Here is a 17549-nt window from a genome sequence, read left to right as displayed (position 1 = left end):
CATTTTAGCCTGTGTATGACTCGTCCCAGCCACCTTGGCCCTTTGCCTATGGAGGACAATTGACCTCCATAGAGGGTCACCGAGTCAACTTGGTTACCAAGAGATTATTCTACCACAGGCGCCCTCTGCTGGGCATTTTTGGCACCTCAAAGATTCTTTGAACTGCCTCATCCCTTGCCCCACCAAGGCTCACTCAAACTCCTAACCATCTGCTTACATTATTATCCATCACCCAAGAGTATATCTAGTTTCTGAACCTCATGCCATCTCTCCTTTCAGGCATGTCTTCTTCTCCATTGTTCTCCAGGGCTCCTCAGATCCCTGTAGGTGCCAGTAGAGTTCACAGCTGGCTATGGACGACCTGGTACTTCATGCTTCCAAAGCTCTACTGAGCCTCCTCCCTTCTTATCTGGTTGCCTACTACTTATGCTTCAGGGCTCAGTCAGGCATCCCCTTTCTCAGAAACCTTCACGGCCTTGGGGCCACCCCCTCAAGGCAGAGTGATAACCATCTGCTCAGATGGACTTAGACCTGTGTGTGTAGCGTTTAGCACCATAAAGCTGTGTTTGTTAAGATGGACAGCAGTGAGTGCACAGGAAAGGTCTCCTTTGTGGCTCTTTTTCTCCTGTCTCAGAAACCACTCACTTGACTTATTCTAGAATATTTTTTCAGCACCTACTCATTTTCCCAGACACCAGGAATTCAGTGAGGAATAAGAGAAACACAGGCCCTGCACCCAGTGCTTAGGACCTACTGGGAGAGATGGATATTGAGTAAAGAGGCCACAGGTAAAAATAGTTCTGTGCTATTCAGTTTTTATATATTAAATATGTATTACTTTGATTCCCAACATTTTAGGGAGGTAAATAAATATATACTTTGAGACTGTGATAGGGACAGGGAAGAAAGAGATCTGAGTTCTGTGAGAAACTGTAAAAGGGGAGCCCCAAGTGAAGAGTAGGCCTCTCTGACATTTAAGCTGAAAAGTGAGGAGGTGAAGGGGGAGCAATGCTTGAAGGCTCTGGGGAGAAAGGTGATGGAGGGTGGAGGACAGGAGGGAGAGAAGGAGAGAAAGAATTGGCTCATGGAAGGAGTGGGCCAAGGCGAGGTGGCTAGAGCCTTGCAAGCGGGGCCCTGTGGATCTCTAAGTGCAGTGAGAAGCCCCTGAAAGCCTAAAGCAAATTGATGCCCATTTTAAGAAGATCATTCTGGCTGCTGTGTAGAGAGCAGACTGGAATGAGCAAGAGCAGAAGCAGGGAGCCAAGTTAGGAAGTGGGCAGTTGTCCAGGGAGAAGAGATGGGTGATTAAGGTAAGTGGCCAGAGCAGAGAGAAGTAGTCATATTCAGAATACCTGGAAGACAGGACAGGTAGCCCTGCATGCTGGGCTGCATGTGGGGAGGGAGAGGCTCCTGTCCAGAGAGACTCATGGATTTCGGGCATCAGGAGCGGCTAGGAGTTGGAGCGGGCAGGGGGTGGGTGAGGAAGAGCAAGGCCTTCATTTGGGGTGCGTGAAGGTGAGTGGCTGAAGCCCCTTTAGCTAAACGCACCCTGCAGGGGTTTGCAGATATGGGCTGAAGTGGAGGACCCAGCCTGCATGCCTTGCTCAGGCCCCATCCCGTGTGTCCTCGCTGGCCTCACAGAAGGGAGGCTGCTGTTGGTCTGGGAAGGACTTTGGTGCTAGGAGACAGCTCATAGCTGCACAGCTCATGACACCGGAGATCTTGTGTCACGAAGCCCCCACCGCACCCTGGTTCTTGGTGCTGGTCAGCACTTACCCCGCCTTGGGGATGATCAGGAGGCTAGTCTTCCCTCTTCTGCTCCTGTACATGCCCATGGCAAATTCACTGGCTTGGGAGCCCCAGCTTGGAGAGAAGTGACCAGAGAAGCTTCCTTAGGCCATTGCCAACATCCCAAGGGTCCTGGGCTCTTGCTTCTCCCAGGACTCCTGTCTGCTGATCACAAGGGGAATATCGTGTGCAAAATCCATACCCTGTTTGTTTTCCTCTCCGCCAAAATGGAGCCCCTGTTTGGTTAAATTCTATTTTGTGGCTTATTTGGAGACTGTTAAAACAGACCCTGGGGGACCCTCAGCAGTGATTGTTCCATATCTCATTATCTTTCCCGAACCCGATTATTAGCTCAGATTTTTCTGATCGCTAGCTGCTGTTCATGATGAGTTGTGTGCCATTAATGCCAGCTGGTTCCCTTAAACAGGACCCACCATGCCAGGGAAAATGAGCTGGCATTCAGAGCCACCAGCCACTTGGCTTTTTAATTTTAATGGGCTCCACCAAATGTTCCAGGCCAAAGGGCCCCTGAGGAATCAGAACAGACGGGCTCCCAACCCCGGTCTGCAGCCCACCCTGGTTCCTTCCCAGGCTGATGCCATCCTAGCTGCTGGGACAGTAAGACCTGAGTTGGGGGCTGGGGGAGGAGTGGGGATAAGTGGCCATTTGCCTCCCCCGTATTTGCACCTTCCTGTTATCTGGCTCATCATCAGTGGGTGAGCAGGGTGACCTCACCAGCCTCTAGTCTCCCCACTTTGCTGGTCCCCAGTCCCTTCCCCAGCTCAGGCATGCTGGCCATGCTCAGGAATGAGTATGCTGGGAAGACCTCAGTGAGCTTCAGGGAAGGGCAGGCCAGAAGAGATCTGGAACCCAGGCTTTGTTTTCTCTCTTCTTTCCTCCCCACTCCTGTGGCCTCCCACCCAGAGTTGGGGAGACAGGCTGGGACACTCACTCTGGACTGTGCCAGTCCTAGCCAGAGGGAAGGACAGCCAGTCAGGGAGGCTTGAGGACAAGTCTGAGTATTTGCTGCAACCAGTGGCCACTATTTCTTGTCCTTCCACCACACTCTAGCCCTGCTTGCCCCCAAGAGGCTGCCAGGGGAATGTCCCAGCTGCCTGCTGGCCACCTGAGGGCTCTTGCTCTTTCTAAAAGACTGTAGGGGGTGGGGCTGGGGTTTGAACCTTTTGTCTTATAGCTGAGGTAGGTGCAGGCAGGGCTGGATCAAGGGCCCTATCTTCCCTCACAGGAGCTGCCTTCCACTCATCTGGGCCACAGCCTCAAGCTGGTCTTTTCAGGGAAGCTTTTGCTACTCAGACAGTTTTAAATGGCACATTAGACATGAAAGCATCCCTCATTGAGATGGAAGACACTTGGAAATAAACGGCACAGTTAAGAGCAAACTTTTGGAATCAGCAGACCCCTTGGTTCAAATCCTAATGTTACATGCCTCATAGTAGCTGTGTGTCCTTAGGTAAAGTTACTTAACTTCTCTGAACTTGTCTGAACTTCTTTGAATCTGTAAGGAGCAGAAGTCTAGGAGTCTTATGGCAGGCATTTAATTTAGACATTTAATGTGACATGCTCAGCTCATGGCGTGGCACCTCCCCTCCTCTTCTCCATCACCAACACCTGCCGGTGTGTCCTCCTGCCTCCTTCTGTACTTTCCCTCCCTGTACCCTATAGTAACATGTTCCCTGGCATTTGGGGGAGGGGGTCACAGAAATAGAGTCACTCACTGCTGAGAGCTATGGAGACCTGGATTTGAGGAGTTCCATCTGCATGGCAGGGCAGCCTAGAAGCAGGGCAGCAGGGCCTAGTGTCGGCTAGCAGCTCCCTGGCCTGCCCTGGCGTACCAGGGAAGTGTGCCCAACCTGCCACACATCTCCCTGCCTCCCAGCCTTCCCTTGAGCAAGCAGAAAGAACAAGAGTTGGACTCTGAGGATCAGCTTGAGGCTTCCAATATAGACCAGACACTCAAGAGCCCAAACTGGGCTTGCCTGGCAGCATTCTGGCTCCATGGGGTCCTGGGATACCCAGGGGCTGACAGGGTGGCACTTCCCAGGTCACTGCACCATTCTTGCTTTGACTGCTACAGTCACCCTGCAGCCCCAGAAGCTTTCCCAGGGCTCTGCATCTTCTCCAGCGACCTAGAAGGTTGAGGTCAGGGCTGCAGGTACAGGGTGGCTTGCTAGCTACCAGGTGTGCCAGAGCTGAAAGCAGGCTGCCCCAGGCACCCTTAGGCCAGAAGCCCTGTGGCAGCCCCTGCTGCCCCTCCTCCCAGGAAAGATCTACAGGGCAGGGGCTAGCTCTGGCCTCAGACTGCGGAGCGGTGGCCTCTCTATACCGTTTCTGGTCTGACACATGCATCTCGCCTTTTCTCTCTCTATGCCTGTGCTTGTGCTGTTTTCCTCACCAAAATTCTCTTTCTTCTGCTCTAACCTCACCTTTCCCTCCTCCAAGAAACTCCCCTCTAGCCTTTGCTGATCTCCATCCATCCATTTATTTGTTGGTTCATGTGTTTATTCCTCAGTTACCAGTTTATTGAGCTAATACTACATGCCATTTACTGTCCTAAGTGCTGGTCATACAAACATGAAAAAGGCGGGGTCCCACATCCCACTCCAGCAGGGGCATCAGATCATGAGCAGTGAACCAAGCGCTGAGACATGTGAGGGAGCAGCTTCCTGCCTGGGAGAGGTGACATGCTTACATCGCTTCATTTATGCTCCAAGCTCACGCTAAACACTTTACATACATTCTTATAGCAGCCCTGGGATGCTGTAGATGTTACCATTCCTTTTTACAGACAAGGAAACTGAGGGAGGGAAAGGTTCAGTGACTCCCACTGTTAGTAAAGTCACCGGAGGTAGAGCTCAGAGGTGGGCCTTACAGAACAGATGTGGGCTGGGTAGAGAAGGCAGACATTCAGGTCCCCAAGTAGGAAAGCCCCCATAGCATCTGGTGAGCAATAAACTGGATTCCTAGAAGGAGAAGGTGGGGTGTTAGGGGAGTGGGAAGGCTGTGTGAAGGAGATTGTGCCTTTTCACCCAGGTCGTGGGGAGGAGTTGGTTGTGGCCAATCTGGTTGGACCTGTGTTCCAGGACAAAGGACAGCACAGGGGACGGAATGGAGTGGGGAGACAGGGGAGGGAAAGGTGAAAGCAAGGGGAGCCCCAGCATCCCAGGCTGCGTGAGGGGGCTGGGGTCTATGGGAAGAGGGCAGTGAGCTCAGGAGGTCCACTGCACCCCCTGTCCTGTTCTGGGCTGCTCTGCTTAGTTCAGCAGCCACTTGTGGCAGGTATGCCAATGCCCTTCTCCTGAGTCCTGGTGGTTAGGTCCATGCCTGAGGCCATAGTGGGGCCTAAAAAATGGAGTGCTCAGTGGCTGAGGCAGGATGAGAGTTCTCACATTTAATTTACTTGCTACTTATGTGTTCATCTAACAGCAACCTTTCCTTTCTCCCTCCTCAGAGAGATTGTGTGTGTGTGTGTGTGTGTGTGTGTGTGTGTGCTCAGTGTGTGTGTGCACGCGTGGGCATGTGTGTAGCTGAGGCTTTCCCCTCATCCTTCCCCACGGGCTGGTTAACTGGGATGTCAGGGCAGTGGTGCTTTGCATAGTGGCACTGGAGCCCAGCCGAAGCAGGTGGCGCTGAGGATTTGGGGTCTGGGGCTGACAGTGCCGCTCAGTCTCCACTCCTGCCCCAGCCTGCCAGGCCCCTGCAGCACCACGCACTTTCTCTTCTCTCTTCCTAAGGTGGGCCTTAATGTCCTGGTTCAGAAAGCCAACAAGTTCACCCCGGCCACCCGCCTTCTTGTCCAGAGATTTGTGCCGTTCCCTGCCGTAGGTAAGACTTGCACTTTGCAGAGGTGTGCATGTGCGCGTGTGTACAGGCATGTGTGTGTCCCACCCGGGTGTGTGGGGCCGCAGGGCTCTAGGGGAGCTGGACTGCCTTTCCAGACCTCCTCTGACATCGGGGGTCTCCTGGTGTTGACAACTAGGGCAAAACACGTGTAGACAGAAGTAAGGGTGATGGGGCCCTGCTGACGAGCTCTGTGAGTGAGGTTCTGCTTTTAGCACTGGGATTCTTAGCCAGGGCCCTAGCTTCCCAAGGGGCAAGTAGATAGAGTGCAGTGGATCCTATGGTCTTGGCTGGGGAAAATGACTACGCTAGCCTCTAACTGAAATTGAACATTACCTTCCATTGTGAATGTAGGCAGCAAACCACAGTATCAAGCAAGAGCTGTGGCTCTTTCACCCACAGAAACCACAGATAATTTCAAGTCCTATTACAGTTGTTATAAGGATTTTAAAAATACTGTTTATGTGTAATACTAACTCAAAATTATGATATTTATTTAATCCGCTGGTAGGTCTCGTTCTTTAATTCATTAGTTAAAAAGCACACCTGTTACTGTATCACAATTAAAAAAATATTTTGATCATGTATTCCAATATAATCCCTTTATAATCCCGTGTGTTCCATTTCATGCATTTGGAGACATTATTTAGAGTGGGGCACATAGGTATCTCCTGGCCAGGAATCACAGGGATTCCTGGTGCAAAAGAAGGCGCCTGCAAGTCTAGTGTTCCGAGCCCTTGGGTATTTTTTTTTTTATTAGATTTCAATTTGCCAACATATAGCATAACACCCAGTGCTCATCCCATCAAGTGCCCCCCTCAGTGCCCGTCACCTAGTCACCCCCACCCCCACCCCGCCCACTCCCTTTCCACCACTCCTTGTTCGTTTCCCAGAGTTAGGAGTCTCTCATGTTCTGTCTCCCTCTCTGATATTTCCCGAGCCCTTGGGTATTGTGGACCGTTTAGGTTCTGTAAGTCTCCATTCATAGTCAGGTAATTGTGATGCATGCGTGTGTAGAGGGGATTTCACTGCCTTCAGCCAAGACTTTGCTGGTCTTAGAGCCTTTGAGCTTCCAGGAGCTGCCTTGGGCCATCCCATCAAGCCCAACCTAACTCTTAAGAATCCCACACTGGGGCGCCTAGGTGGCTCAGTCAGTTAAGTCTTTGCCTTCAGCTCTATCCTGGGGTCCTAGGATTCAGGCCCATGTCTAGCTCCCTGCTCAGCTGGAAGCCTGCTTCTCCCTCTCCCTCTGCTCATGCACTCACTCTCTAATGAATAAATAACATTTTAGGGCAGCCCTGGTGGCTCAGCAGTTTAGCGCCACCTTCGGCCCAGGGCCTGGTCCTGGAGACCCGGGTTCAAGTCCCATGTCAGGCTCACTGCGTGGAGCCTCTTCTCCCTCTGCCTCTCTCTCTCTCTCTCTCTGGAATAAATAAATAGAATATTTTAAATAAATAAATAAATAAATAAACTCTTAGAAAAAGAAAAAAAAGAATCCCACGCCTTGCCTAGGGAGTTTTTAAAAACTAAAAAGAAGGTGGCTCCGTGGTACAATGGGTAGCACATTGGACTTCTAAAAACTAAAAAGAAACATTGACAGAAGCATGAGGCTGTGCGTGATTAGTTGTCAAAAGAGGCTTGAACCATCATACCAAATTTCCCATTTGATGCCAGAGCACAAAGATGAGGGCATACCACAGGAGTGGTGTGAGGTCCTGTGACCTCCTGGGTGCCAAGGCTGAGTCTGAAGAGCCAGAGTCAGACCCAGACTCATGGTCCCAATCTCATTCTTCACCTCCAGGGTTCAACCTCCTCATCTGTAAAATGGAGACACCAGTACCTTCCTATAGGCCAGAGCTATAGGAAGATCAGACGAGACCACAGACCAGCTCCCATTCATAGGGAAGTGCTTTGGAGCACCTGAAAAGCCCCTACGTGAAGGTGGGAGATCATTACCTGGCAGCCCCACCTCCTCGATGGCCAGGGGTTAATGAACTCCCAGGACCAACTGCCCAGTGAGCGTCAGCTGACCCAGATAATTGCTATAGCAACTCCACACTTTTAATGAACTCTCAGCTATTTCTGGCATGGGCCCCTAATGGAATGACTCTTTAGATCTGACTTTGTTAAGGGGCCTAATTTAGCAAACAAGGCTGCCGATCTTGCACTGCTCACTACCCTGGGCTGGAGGGTCTGATGCAGCCTCGGAAGGTGGCAGCTGTTAGCTGCGCTGGACCGGATGTGGGACTCGGCCAAGATGTAATCTGTCCTTGAGCCAAGGTTCAAACAAAGACTTTGCCAGGGGTCCATTCCAGCCTTGCCCTGCTGGCCATCTTGCTGTATGACCTTGAAGGTGGTCTTAACTTCTGGGGCCCCTTCAGGAGGAAGGTCCCTCCTTTCAGGTTTGACCCTGTCTACCATCCCTACCTGAGACTTTCTGTCCCTCTTTGGGCTCCAGCCTGATTCTCTTCCTGTCTTATCCGAGAGGAACCTCCAGGTCCAGCCACTGTTGAGAGGTCTTGAGATCCCACATATCCCTAGCCAGTTACACAGGTTGCACACAATGTGGTTTGCAGTCCTGAGAGTCCTTTGTTTGCCAGGATCCTCAGAGCAGCAAATCCTTTCTGGCTGCTTCCTCAGGTCTGCTGCCTGAGTCCTGGCCGTGTGCCTGCCTCCCTTCCATCTCTCTGGCCCCTGATGTCCTCCCAGGCTTGTCTATAAATGGGTACCTGCTGACCCCCTCCGGTAGTGTGCATACACGGTGGTGTGTAAGATGATCAAACATGCCCCTCACCCCTTTCTGAGCCCTTTGTCCTCTCAGGCCATCACATAGCCCCTGCACTTGGCTACCCTTCACTCTATTCTCAGGCTTAGACAGCCTCTCTAAGCCTCACTGCATGCTGGCAGGGTCTAGGTCCCTCCAGGCATTCACCCTGTTTTCCATGGCAGGCTAGGCCAGGCCAGGCCATGCCAACATCAAGGCCATCAAGAAGCTTGCCCAGGACTGCTTTACCTTGTAGAGGGTCCTCTGCCCCTTCAGACCCCTGGCCTGTTGGGGAGACAGAATTCATGGAGCCATGAGTGCTCACAGGAAATCCTTGAAGCAAGTGGAAATGATGGGATTAAGCCCCAGTTGTTGGGATGTGTGGTGGGGCTTGGTGAGGTGAGTAGGAAGCAGAAGGGGATCTTGGGGGAGGATGGGTTCCTGAAGGGGCCTGTGTGCCCTGTGCTCAGAGGCCATATCCCCACTCCCTCCTTCCTGGCCAGGCTGGGAACTCAGGCTCAGGGAAGAAGGAGGCTCCCAGGACTTGTGGCTCCTCCCCGCTGCCCTGCCCAGCGAGTTCTGCCCTACTCCAGCCTGCAATCTGGAAGATAGGAGGACACCTCTCTTCACTGGGCCCCACATGCTGCCCAAGAGAGGGACCTGGGCACAGGACACCTCGTTTCCCATCCCATCCCTGACTCCACTGCTCATACCCCTCCCGGCCTTGGACCAGACCCCACTTCAGCCTCTTCCCCCTGGGATGTCTGTGACAACACTACAGGCCTCCCCTGGGTTTGCAGGGGCCCCACAGCTCTCCCTGGCTTCCCCAGCAGGTTTCTGCTCCCCTTCACACCCCACATTCTCTCTCTCTGGGAGGACCCGAGGCAGAGCGAGCCAGAATAAACACATTCAGACTCTCTGAAAGTTATCCTGAGCTGGCCACAGCCTGAGCCTCAAAGGCCTAGCCCACCCTACCCCAGCCCACTTCGATAACCCCTCACCCATGTAGCTGAGAAACAGGATGTGGTCCAGAGGTGCCCCACCAGGAGCACCCTTCCTTCAGGCTGACCCTGGTTTCTCAGCCGTGGTTGTATGTGCATGTACCCGCGTGCTGAGTATGTGAGAAGCCCCGAGGACGCCCACTGAGCCCTTCTCTCCCTCATGGTGGTTTCAGAGCCTTGCTGTGCCCGGTCCAGAGTAGCAATCATGTGGGAAAACTCAGTTTCTATTTATACATGGAGATGTTAGGAAAGACGGTGAGCTCAGGAGCATGTGTGCTGGCATTGGAATCGATTGGGGACTGGTAATTAATTTGTTTAGACCTTAATTAATTCTCCAGTTCTTTCTTATTTGTGGACTGCCACGCTTAATTGTGTTCAGGAGCTCGAGCTCAGAGCAGGCCCTCCATTAATTGATGGTTGCTGTGAGGTGGGAGTTAATGGTTTGGGGAGCTGGGCAAACAGTGTAATTAAAGGTCAGTCGAGACATTGGAAAAACATACCCCCCTCCTCCAGGTCCAACTGCCAGTCTCCACTAGCAGAGTCCATTCCAGGGAAGTTAGCCCCACAACAGCCTTCTCATGAGGCCTTGGGCCGGGAGCTGGCTGGAGTGGCCAGTGGGAGGAATGCAAGGTCACAGATGCCGTGAAGGCGCCCTGGTGAGAGCAGTAGGCCCATCTCATCAGGCATGTGTGGGGCAGGGCCGTTAGCCAGGGGCCGAGAGAGAAGTAGGGACCCCCAGGTGTCACCAGTGAGCACCCAGCCTCTGTGTATATGTGTGCAGGGCCTAGGGAAGGAAGGTGACCTGCAGATCTCCTCCCCCGTCTCTAGCTGCCTGGCCACATCCAGCAGGGGACAAGCTGGGTCAGGTGCTAACAAAGACCCCCATGTGGGCTTTGAGCTCCCTCAGGGGAGGCCCGAGCCCTAGCTCCAGCCAGCCGACCCTCTGCACAGGGAGTAACCTTCCTGTATGGGCCAAAGTGCCAGCCTCATCATCCCTTTGCCGGGAAGCGACTTCTCCCTGTGCTGTCCGCGACAGTCCCCTATGTTAAATGTCACAGCTTATTTCATCAGGAAAAAAACCTCTGCATTCACCAGGGGTCTGTTCTTCAGGAGGTTGGGGCCGTCTTCTGGAGAAGGTCTTCTGTTCACACATCTGCCCCACCCCATCTCCTCACTCCTTTCACCCCCAGGCCACAGAGGTCTTGGTGTCACTGATCCCCCTTCACAGCCCCTCCCTTGGTGTTTGAGCCACCTTGCTTGCCTGGTCTAGGAGGTGGCCACGACAGTGTGCCCAAGCCCCAAAGCTCAGTCCTGACCTCCTCCAGCCTCATCCCCTGTGGTTAGAGGATGGCAGGGTGTGTCTGTGCCAGCTGGGCCTCATGACGTATGCTCCTTCCATCCAGATCAATGATAATATGGTGTCCACAGCCCTTAGGCTCCTCTGGTCCTTTCCTTGACCTGGGCCCTGCTCATACTCCTTTGCAGCTGTGGTGTATTTTGACCTCCTGTCTGCCTTTGTCAGGAGCCCCAGGCCTTTGCACGTGACCCTGTTTGCCTGGAATCTCCATTCTTCCCATTACCTCAGCCTCGTCTTCTACCTTCTCTTACTGCCAGGCCTTTGATGCTCAGCTCAGACACCACCTCCTCCAAGAAGCCCTCCCTGGTAGCCCCAGTGAGGGTTAGAACACAGCACCCTGTATGTGTTTATGTGTAACCCAGAACTGCCCACTTCGTTTCTGAGTTTGCCTCCTTTATCAGACTGTGAGCTCCCCAAGACAGGGACGAGATCTCATTCATCCCCAGCCCCCAGGCTCACTTTATGCCTGGCACACAGTGTTCAATGTGGGTTTATTTAGTGATCAAATGAGTGCTCAGACAGAAAGGCTTTGAAATTGGATACCCACAGTGGAACCCCAGCATGATGATGTTGGTGGCCACATTTGATGGCTGCTTGGACATTTATTCTGTGTTTTTTTTAACTCTTATTTTTAAAATTATTTTTTGAATCTTCTGTTTTCTTATGTAAGTTTTCACTAACACTGTCATTCACACTTTTAGTTGGCAGGCCTAGGGTGGATGACCAATAGGCCACCTAACCAGGTCATCCAGGTCACATTCTCCAGCCTTTCTGGGTTAGATCTGGAAAGATAGGTGCGCTGGTCTGGGTACCATAAGCATGAGCAGCCCTAGAACTGACATGGGCCCCCACTGTGTGTCAGCTTCCAAGAGGACATGGGTAGTGAGGCCAAGTTAGCCAGACAGAAATCTCTAGTGGTGCATTTCTAGGGCTCTGTCGTCAATCTTGTCCTCTGCAGTTAAAACTGCCTTGGTCACATACAACAGTGGGTCGCATTCAAGGAACAAGCATAGCAACTTGGCAGTGGTTGTGAATTCGTGGGTAAGAGGTGTAGGATCTAAGATTGCAAGTTTTGATATAAGGTTTGCTGTTCAAAAAATGCAGCTACACGAGTGTAGGCTTGCTGAAGACCTGACTTGGCCAGACTACTTAGGATAAAGATCCGGGGATTGTGGGCCGTATGCTCAGAATATGTCTGCAGTGTGGTGTATGGCTCTGAGGAGGCCCACTCAGACTTCAGCTACATTACTAGAAACAGAGAACCCAGAACAAAGGAGTCTGTTTAGTTCTGGACTCCACATGTCAAGAGATGCTCCACATCTAAGGGGGAGCCCAGCAATGGTTGCAGGATCTTCTGAAAAACTGACCGATTATTATTGCAATGAGCTGCCTGACCCGTCAATTAGGGAAGCGTCCAAGTAGCAGCCTGGCCCAAAAAGCTGTGAAGGGGCATTCCTGTGTGATCAGGTCACCTGTTCCTGGGCAGCTGGCCCAGGACCTGGCATACAGTAGGTGCTCAGTGAATGCATATTGAATGAATGGCCTTCTGGGTCAGAGATTTTATAATGACTGAAATCCAGATAGTAGAGAAATCCAGAGACACAGAAGGTAGGAAGCCCAAGGCAGGAGAGCGGGTTATGAATGCAAGAGGAATAGAGCCAGTGGGAGTGGGCCGGGCTTGTGGGGGAAGGGCCCATGCAGAGGACCACTGGGGCCTTGGATGGTAGCTTAGAGTTGGAGCTTTACCTTATGGTTAATAGGGAACTGCTAAAGAATTTTAAGCTAGGGAGCAGCTGTGATAAAAGGGAGTTTTCCAGAAGATGAATGTGTTAGCAGGAATCTTTTGTGAAGAGATCCTGAACTTCAGAGTCAGCCTACACCTAAATTTACAGGCTGATTTTTCAATCCCAAAATTCCCAGTCCTGAGCCTGTGACACTTTAGTTGGGCTGTGAAACCCATACTAAAATCCTCAAGCTATTTAAAAGAAAATCTGTGTCAGATAGCACTGCCTTTTGGGTGGAATATTGGGAAAGATCATGAAATCAAGCATTAGGGTGTACATCCCCATTTGATAATCATCCCTCCTCTGAAGGCAGGGCTGGGGCTCTCTTCCAGTGTGATTCACTTGAGTGTGTGTGTATGTGTGTTTCAGGTGGTGATGTGCATACATCTCCACTTGTACATACATCGACTGTGTCTGGCAGAGACATGAGAGCCTGGCTAGAGTGACTGCCTCTGGGGAAGGCGCAGGGGAAGCTAAGAGTCAAAGCTTGGAAGGAGCTGGTTTTATTATAAGGGTAAACTTGTATACGATTTGAATTATTTACTGTGTGCACATATGACCCACAAAATAGGAGAGAGAGAGAGAGAAAGAGAGAGAGGAAGTAGAGTGGAGAAAACTTTATCTAGCGTCAGTCCGGACCGAAGATGGAAGCTCGTCTCCTAGTTGCCACTGGAATGTTTTTGTATCTGTTTTAATAAAAATGATTCTATTTTTTTTCCTGATAATACATGATTGTATTATAAAGTAAACAATCCTACTTTGCTCTCCAGAGTAAGTTTGTGCATAGCCCTCCAAATTTGAGCTAACATCTAAAAATGTAGGGATCTCTATTTATTATTGTATCTATATATAACATAAATATGCCTATATAAATACATATGTAATACCAATGAAATCATACCATGGATACTGTTCTGTAAACTGCATTTTAACCTCAATAAATTATAAACATCTTTATAGGGCAGTCCTAAAATCTCAGCTTATCCTTTTTAAGAACAACAATAGCACCGCACTACACAACATTGTAGGTGTGTCCCTATGTGCACGAGTAGTAGGAACTCCTCCAGGGCAGAGGTTTTCAAACAGCCATCTGGGGGGCTTTAAAAAATGCAGAGATCTGGACCCAACCTTAGATTTAGTTTCAGTTATGCAGCCAGTGTTGAGAATCACCAGTCAAGGCTCAGTACCTAGAAATGGAATGACCACACCAGAGGATATGTACATACCTCGCTTTGCTAGGCATTGCCAAATGAGCATACTGGCTTTTTACTCTGCCTACAAGGTTTAAGTTTTTGTTTCCCTACATTTCGTGTTATCAATCTCAAAGAAAAACTTCTGTCCATCTGAAATGGTTCTTTTCTCATTTTAATTTGTATGTTTCCAATTCCCAGAATGGTTGAGAATTTTTTCTTAATTTTATTGGATGTTTGGGTTTTCAGATAGAAAAGAGAAAAAAGGAGATCCCTATTTCATACCACACACAATAATAAATTCCAGAGAGGTTAAAGACCTAAACGTGAAAAATACAATGTTAAAGCTTCTAGAAGAAAATAGAGATGAACATTGGGGAGCGGCAGCATTTCTTGATGACACAGACAGTGTATACCAGAGGGGAAAGGACTGCCTGTTTGATGACATGTTACACTATATGCCAGAAGTCTCCATCAACAAAGTGAGATAACAAGACACATACTATTTGTAAACCATTTTACCAATGAGGATTAGTCTCCAACACATCCAGAGAACACCTGCAGATTGACTTTTCTCTAGATTAAAAAATCTATCTTTGACTATTAGTAAGATCAAGTTCATGTTCATTGAGTTTTTATTATTTCTTTTATTAATTCCTACTTGAATATTTTTGGGGTGTTTTCAATGACTATATTTTTTTTCTTAATAACTGTTAAGGCTCTTTCTACGTTTTATGAATGTTTTGGCCAAAGGTACCAGACTCACACCGGCTTAATTAAATACATAAATGTATCACTTCACAAAGGTCGAGTGCTGTGTGAGGCATTGGTGGCCCTTCCTTCCATCTCTGTGCTCTGCCAGGGACTTCATCTGGGGGCTAGTCCCTTTCGTGTCCTAAAATGGCAGCAGCAACTCCAAGGACCACATACAGGCCCACCATGGCCCAGAGGACAGGAGGCTCTGCTGCTGCTTCCTCAATGAGAAGAGACCTTTCCCAGAAGTCCCCTGCAGACATCCCTCACTGGCTAGAGTTGGTCACATGTCCCTTCCTCAATCAAGCACTGGCAAGGGAGGGATTTATTTTATATATATATTTTTTAGATTGAGAGAGCACAGGCAGAGAGAGCAGCAGAGGGAGAGGGAGAAGCAGGCTCCCCATGGAGCAGGGAGCCTGATGCGGGGCTGGGTCCCAGGACCCCAAGATCATGACCTGGGCTGAAGGCAGACGCTCAACCAACTGAGCCACTCAAGTGCCCCAAGGGAGGGATTTATTATAATTAGTTAGGACTAGCCTTCCTGGGGTAGAAAAGCTGTTGGGAGTCAGTCATCATGACCCTCTGTTGATGAGTAGTAGCGGCTCTTTGTCACATAAAATACATTTTCCCACTTCCCATTTCTTATGATTCACAGATATCAAGGGCCATATTTCTCAATGCTCAGATGCCTCCGTTATAAGGGGGCATTAATACAATAGCCTTTCAGAAGAGGAGAGGACTGTATTTCCTGCTCAGGTGAGGAAATAAACAAGCCTTCACTACGCATCCAATCTGAGTCACTTTCTTCAAGATCACAGAGTTTGAGTCTGAGCCTTGCTCACATTTTCCACTTTTCTTTTGGACATTGGTTGTTAAACATAGCGTCACGGCTACCACTGCTTTTTGTAACTCTACGTCCAATCTTGACCCTTCTTGACCCTAAAACCAAGAGTATAATTTCAAAGCACATAAAAGAATTTGGGGATTTTTTGGTCTGCATTTCCTACTTGGTTATACTTGTGGCTTCATTTTTTTTCTTTACTTGAAGATAAAACTCTTCCTGAAGTTAATCAGCTTCTTTAGGAAGTTTCTCCCCTGTACACACCTAAGTGTAGGAACTGCCAGTAGGTCACACCAATCCTTGCTGGTTTTCAAATTTTTGTGATCTACTTTAGGAAGTTTGGCAATTTCTTTTCAGTTCTTAGACAAGTAAAGCATGGTTATGTTCTCATTGTAAAAATTCAAATGGTGTTTAGAAAAAGGGGGCAAAGAAAGTGGAAGACTTTCAACAACCTCTAATTTCTAAATTTAGTTCCCTTCCCAAGGGGATCACTGTGTGAGGTGTGAGCCTTCCAAAACATTACCTGCGGATTTATGGGTACACGGTATGTATACACCAATGATCGGGTTTTACAGATAGTGAATCATCCTGTACATACTCGGTAGCTTTTTTCATATAAGTTTGTTTTGGAGATCTTCCCATGTGAGTTCCCTAATGGTGGACATTTAGGTTGTTTCTAATTATTTGCTCTTACAAACAGTGCTATAATTAACATCCTTGTAAATGTCTCTTTGTGCATATGGGCAAGCATTTCTTTAGGGTAGCTATCTATGGTTTGGCAATTTCTGCTGTCTTTAATTGCATTGCCTGGTATCTGGCAGACGATCTTCTGCATGTACAATAACTTTTCATGTCCGTGCTCCATTATAGTGTAAGTTCTAAAAAGATGTTTTAGGCAACAATTAGGAATCTAAGTTTAAGTTCAAATTCTGTGCAGACTGCTATGGGTAGCTGAGGTGACACTTGAATGAACCTCTACACGTGGCAAAGTTTACACATGCACAGGCGGTCCCAGGGGGGAGCGGGTAAGGTTTCCTCTCCCCCCCACCCCCAGCCCGGCGTCTGTCGTAAGGCACATCATGATTTTTAAAACATTAAAATATGGAGAAAGCATCATAGAACCCAGGACTTGAGATATTTTTGTTTTCTCCACATGAATAGCCCAATAGCCCATTGCTTCACCTTCGTGTTTGAATGACCCTTTGTTGTGAGTCATGGAGCTGCTTTACCACAAACTCATTTCGCCTACAGGTAGGTGTGTTTCTGGACTGTGAACTCGGCTGATCTGTGTGTTTGTTCCTGTGCCAGGTTGGGGGGCAAGCGCCCCTGTAGTCTTCTTTTTGAGAACTTTTTTTTTTTTTTGGTACATTTGTCTTTCTGTCTACTGCTCTTTCTTCTTCCCCGCACTGTCCCTTTTACATGGGGTGCTTCATTAGCTGTTCACAATCTGCATGATTTTGCATCACGATGGGTCTGATGTGAGAACATCTGCAGCAATCAAGAGCATATTTTCCTCAGGACTTGACACTGAGCTTGCCATCAGTGTGAAATGATCTCTCTCTCTCCCTCTCTCTCCCTCTCTCTGTCTCTCTCTCATCTTGTGACATCTCTCAGCATAGCTTCTCCAACGTCAGTTATGCCTGAGTCTTGAATGGTGTCAATCTGAGTTGAAAATGTGCCAGCTTTCTTAACATTATCACTAACAGACTGCTTAATTAACCTGCTGATACTGTCAATAATAGATATTGCTGGTGTGCTAGAAAGGAGACCCATGGCCTACGGTTGGTCTCTCTTTCTCTCTCTTTTTCATTTATGTAGGCTCTCAGTGCTTGTGACTTAGGAGCTGGACTTGCCAGGAGTGGGATAGGAAGGACCAGGGAGGTTTGAAAGGAATACAACAGAAATGAAAGTTCTGGATGAGATCATGGAAATGAAATCACTGAAACAGTCGCAAGTTCTCATTGCTCAAAGACAGGGATAGCTAGTAACCTGTGCATACAGCAGGTGCCCAATAAATGCACCACCAGTGTACAGTCAATAGAAAATATTACCGGGCAGGTGTCATTTGAGTAGGCAGTGAGAACTATGGGTGTTTTGAGGGAGGAAGAGCTTGGGGTGCCATCATTTTAGGGTGGCTCTTCGGGTTTTCTCTTTTTTCCATCCAAGCAGCTGAGATGAGAAGAGGGCTTTCTCATGCCCAAACTGTCCTG

General features: G+C 49.2%; 1 protein-coding gene across 12 annotated transcripts in view; it reads left to right on the top strand.

Moving 5' to 3' along the window:
* SFXN5 (sideroflexin 5) overlaps window positions 1–17549 on the top strand; it is a 122683-nt gene that overhangs the window by 75544 nt on the left and 29590 nt on the right. For all 12 annotated transcript variants that reach the window (XM_077842900.1, XM_077842893.1, XM_077842898.1 and 9 more), the window contains one exon: window positions 5541–5631. In XM_077842900.1, the coding sequence (XP_077699026.1) occupies window positions 5541–5631 (91 nt within the window). The remainder of the gene's footprint in view (window positions 1–5540; window positions 5632–17549) is intronic.

This window comes from Canis aureus, chromosome 12, assembly GCF_053574225.1.
Source record: "Canis aureus isolate CA01 chromosome 12, VMU_Caureus_v.1.0, whole genome shotgun sequence".
Lineage (NCBI taxonomy): Eukaryota > Metazoa > Chordata > Mammalia > Carnivora > Canidae > Canis > Canis aureus.
This window is presented reverse-complemented; position numbering and strand designations above follow the sequence as displayed.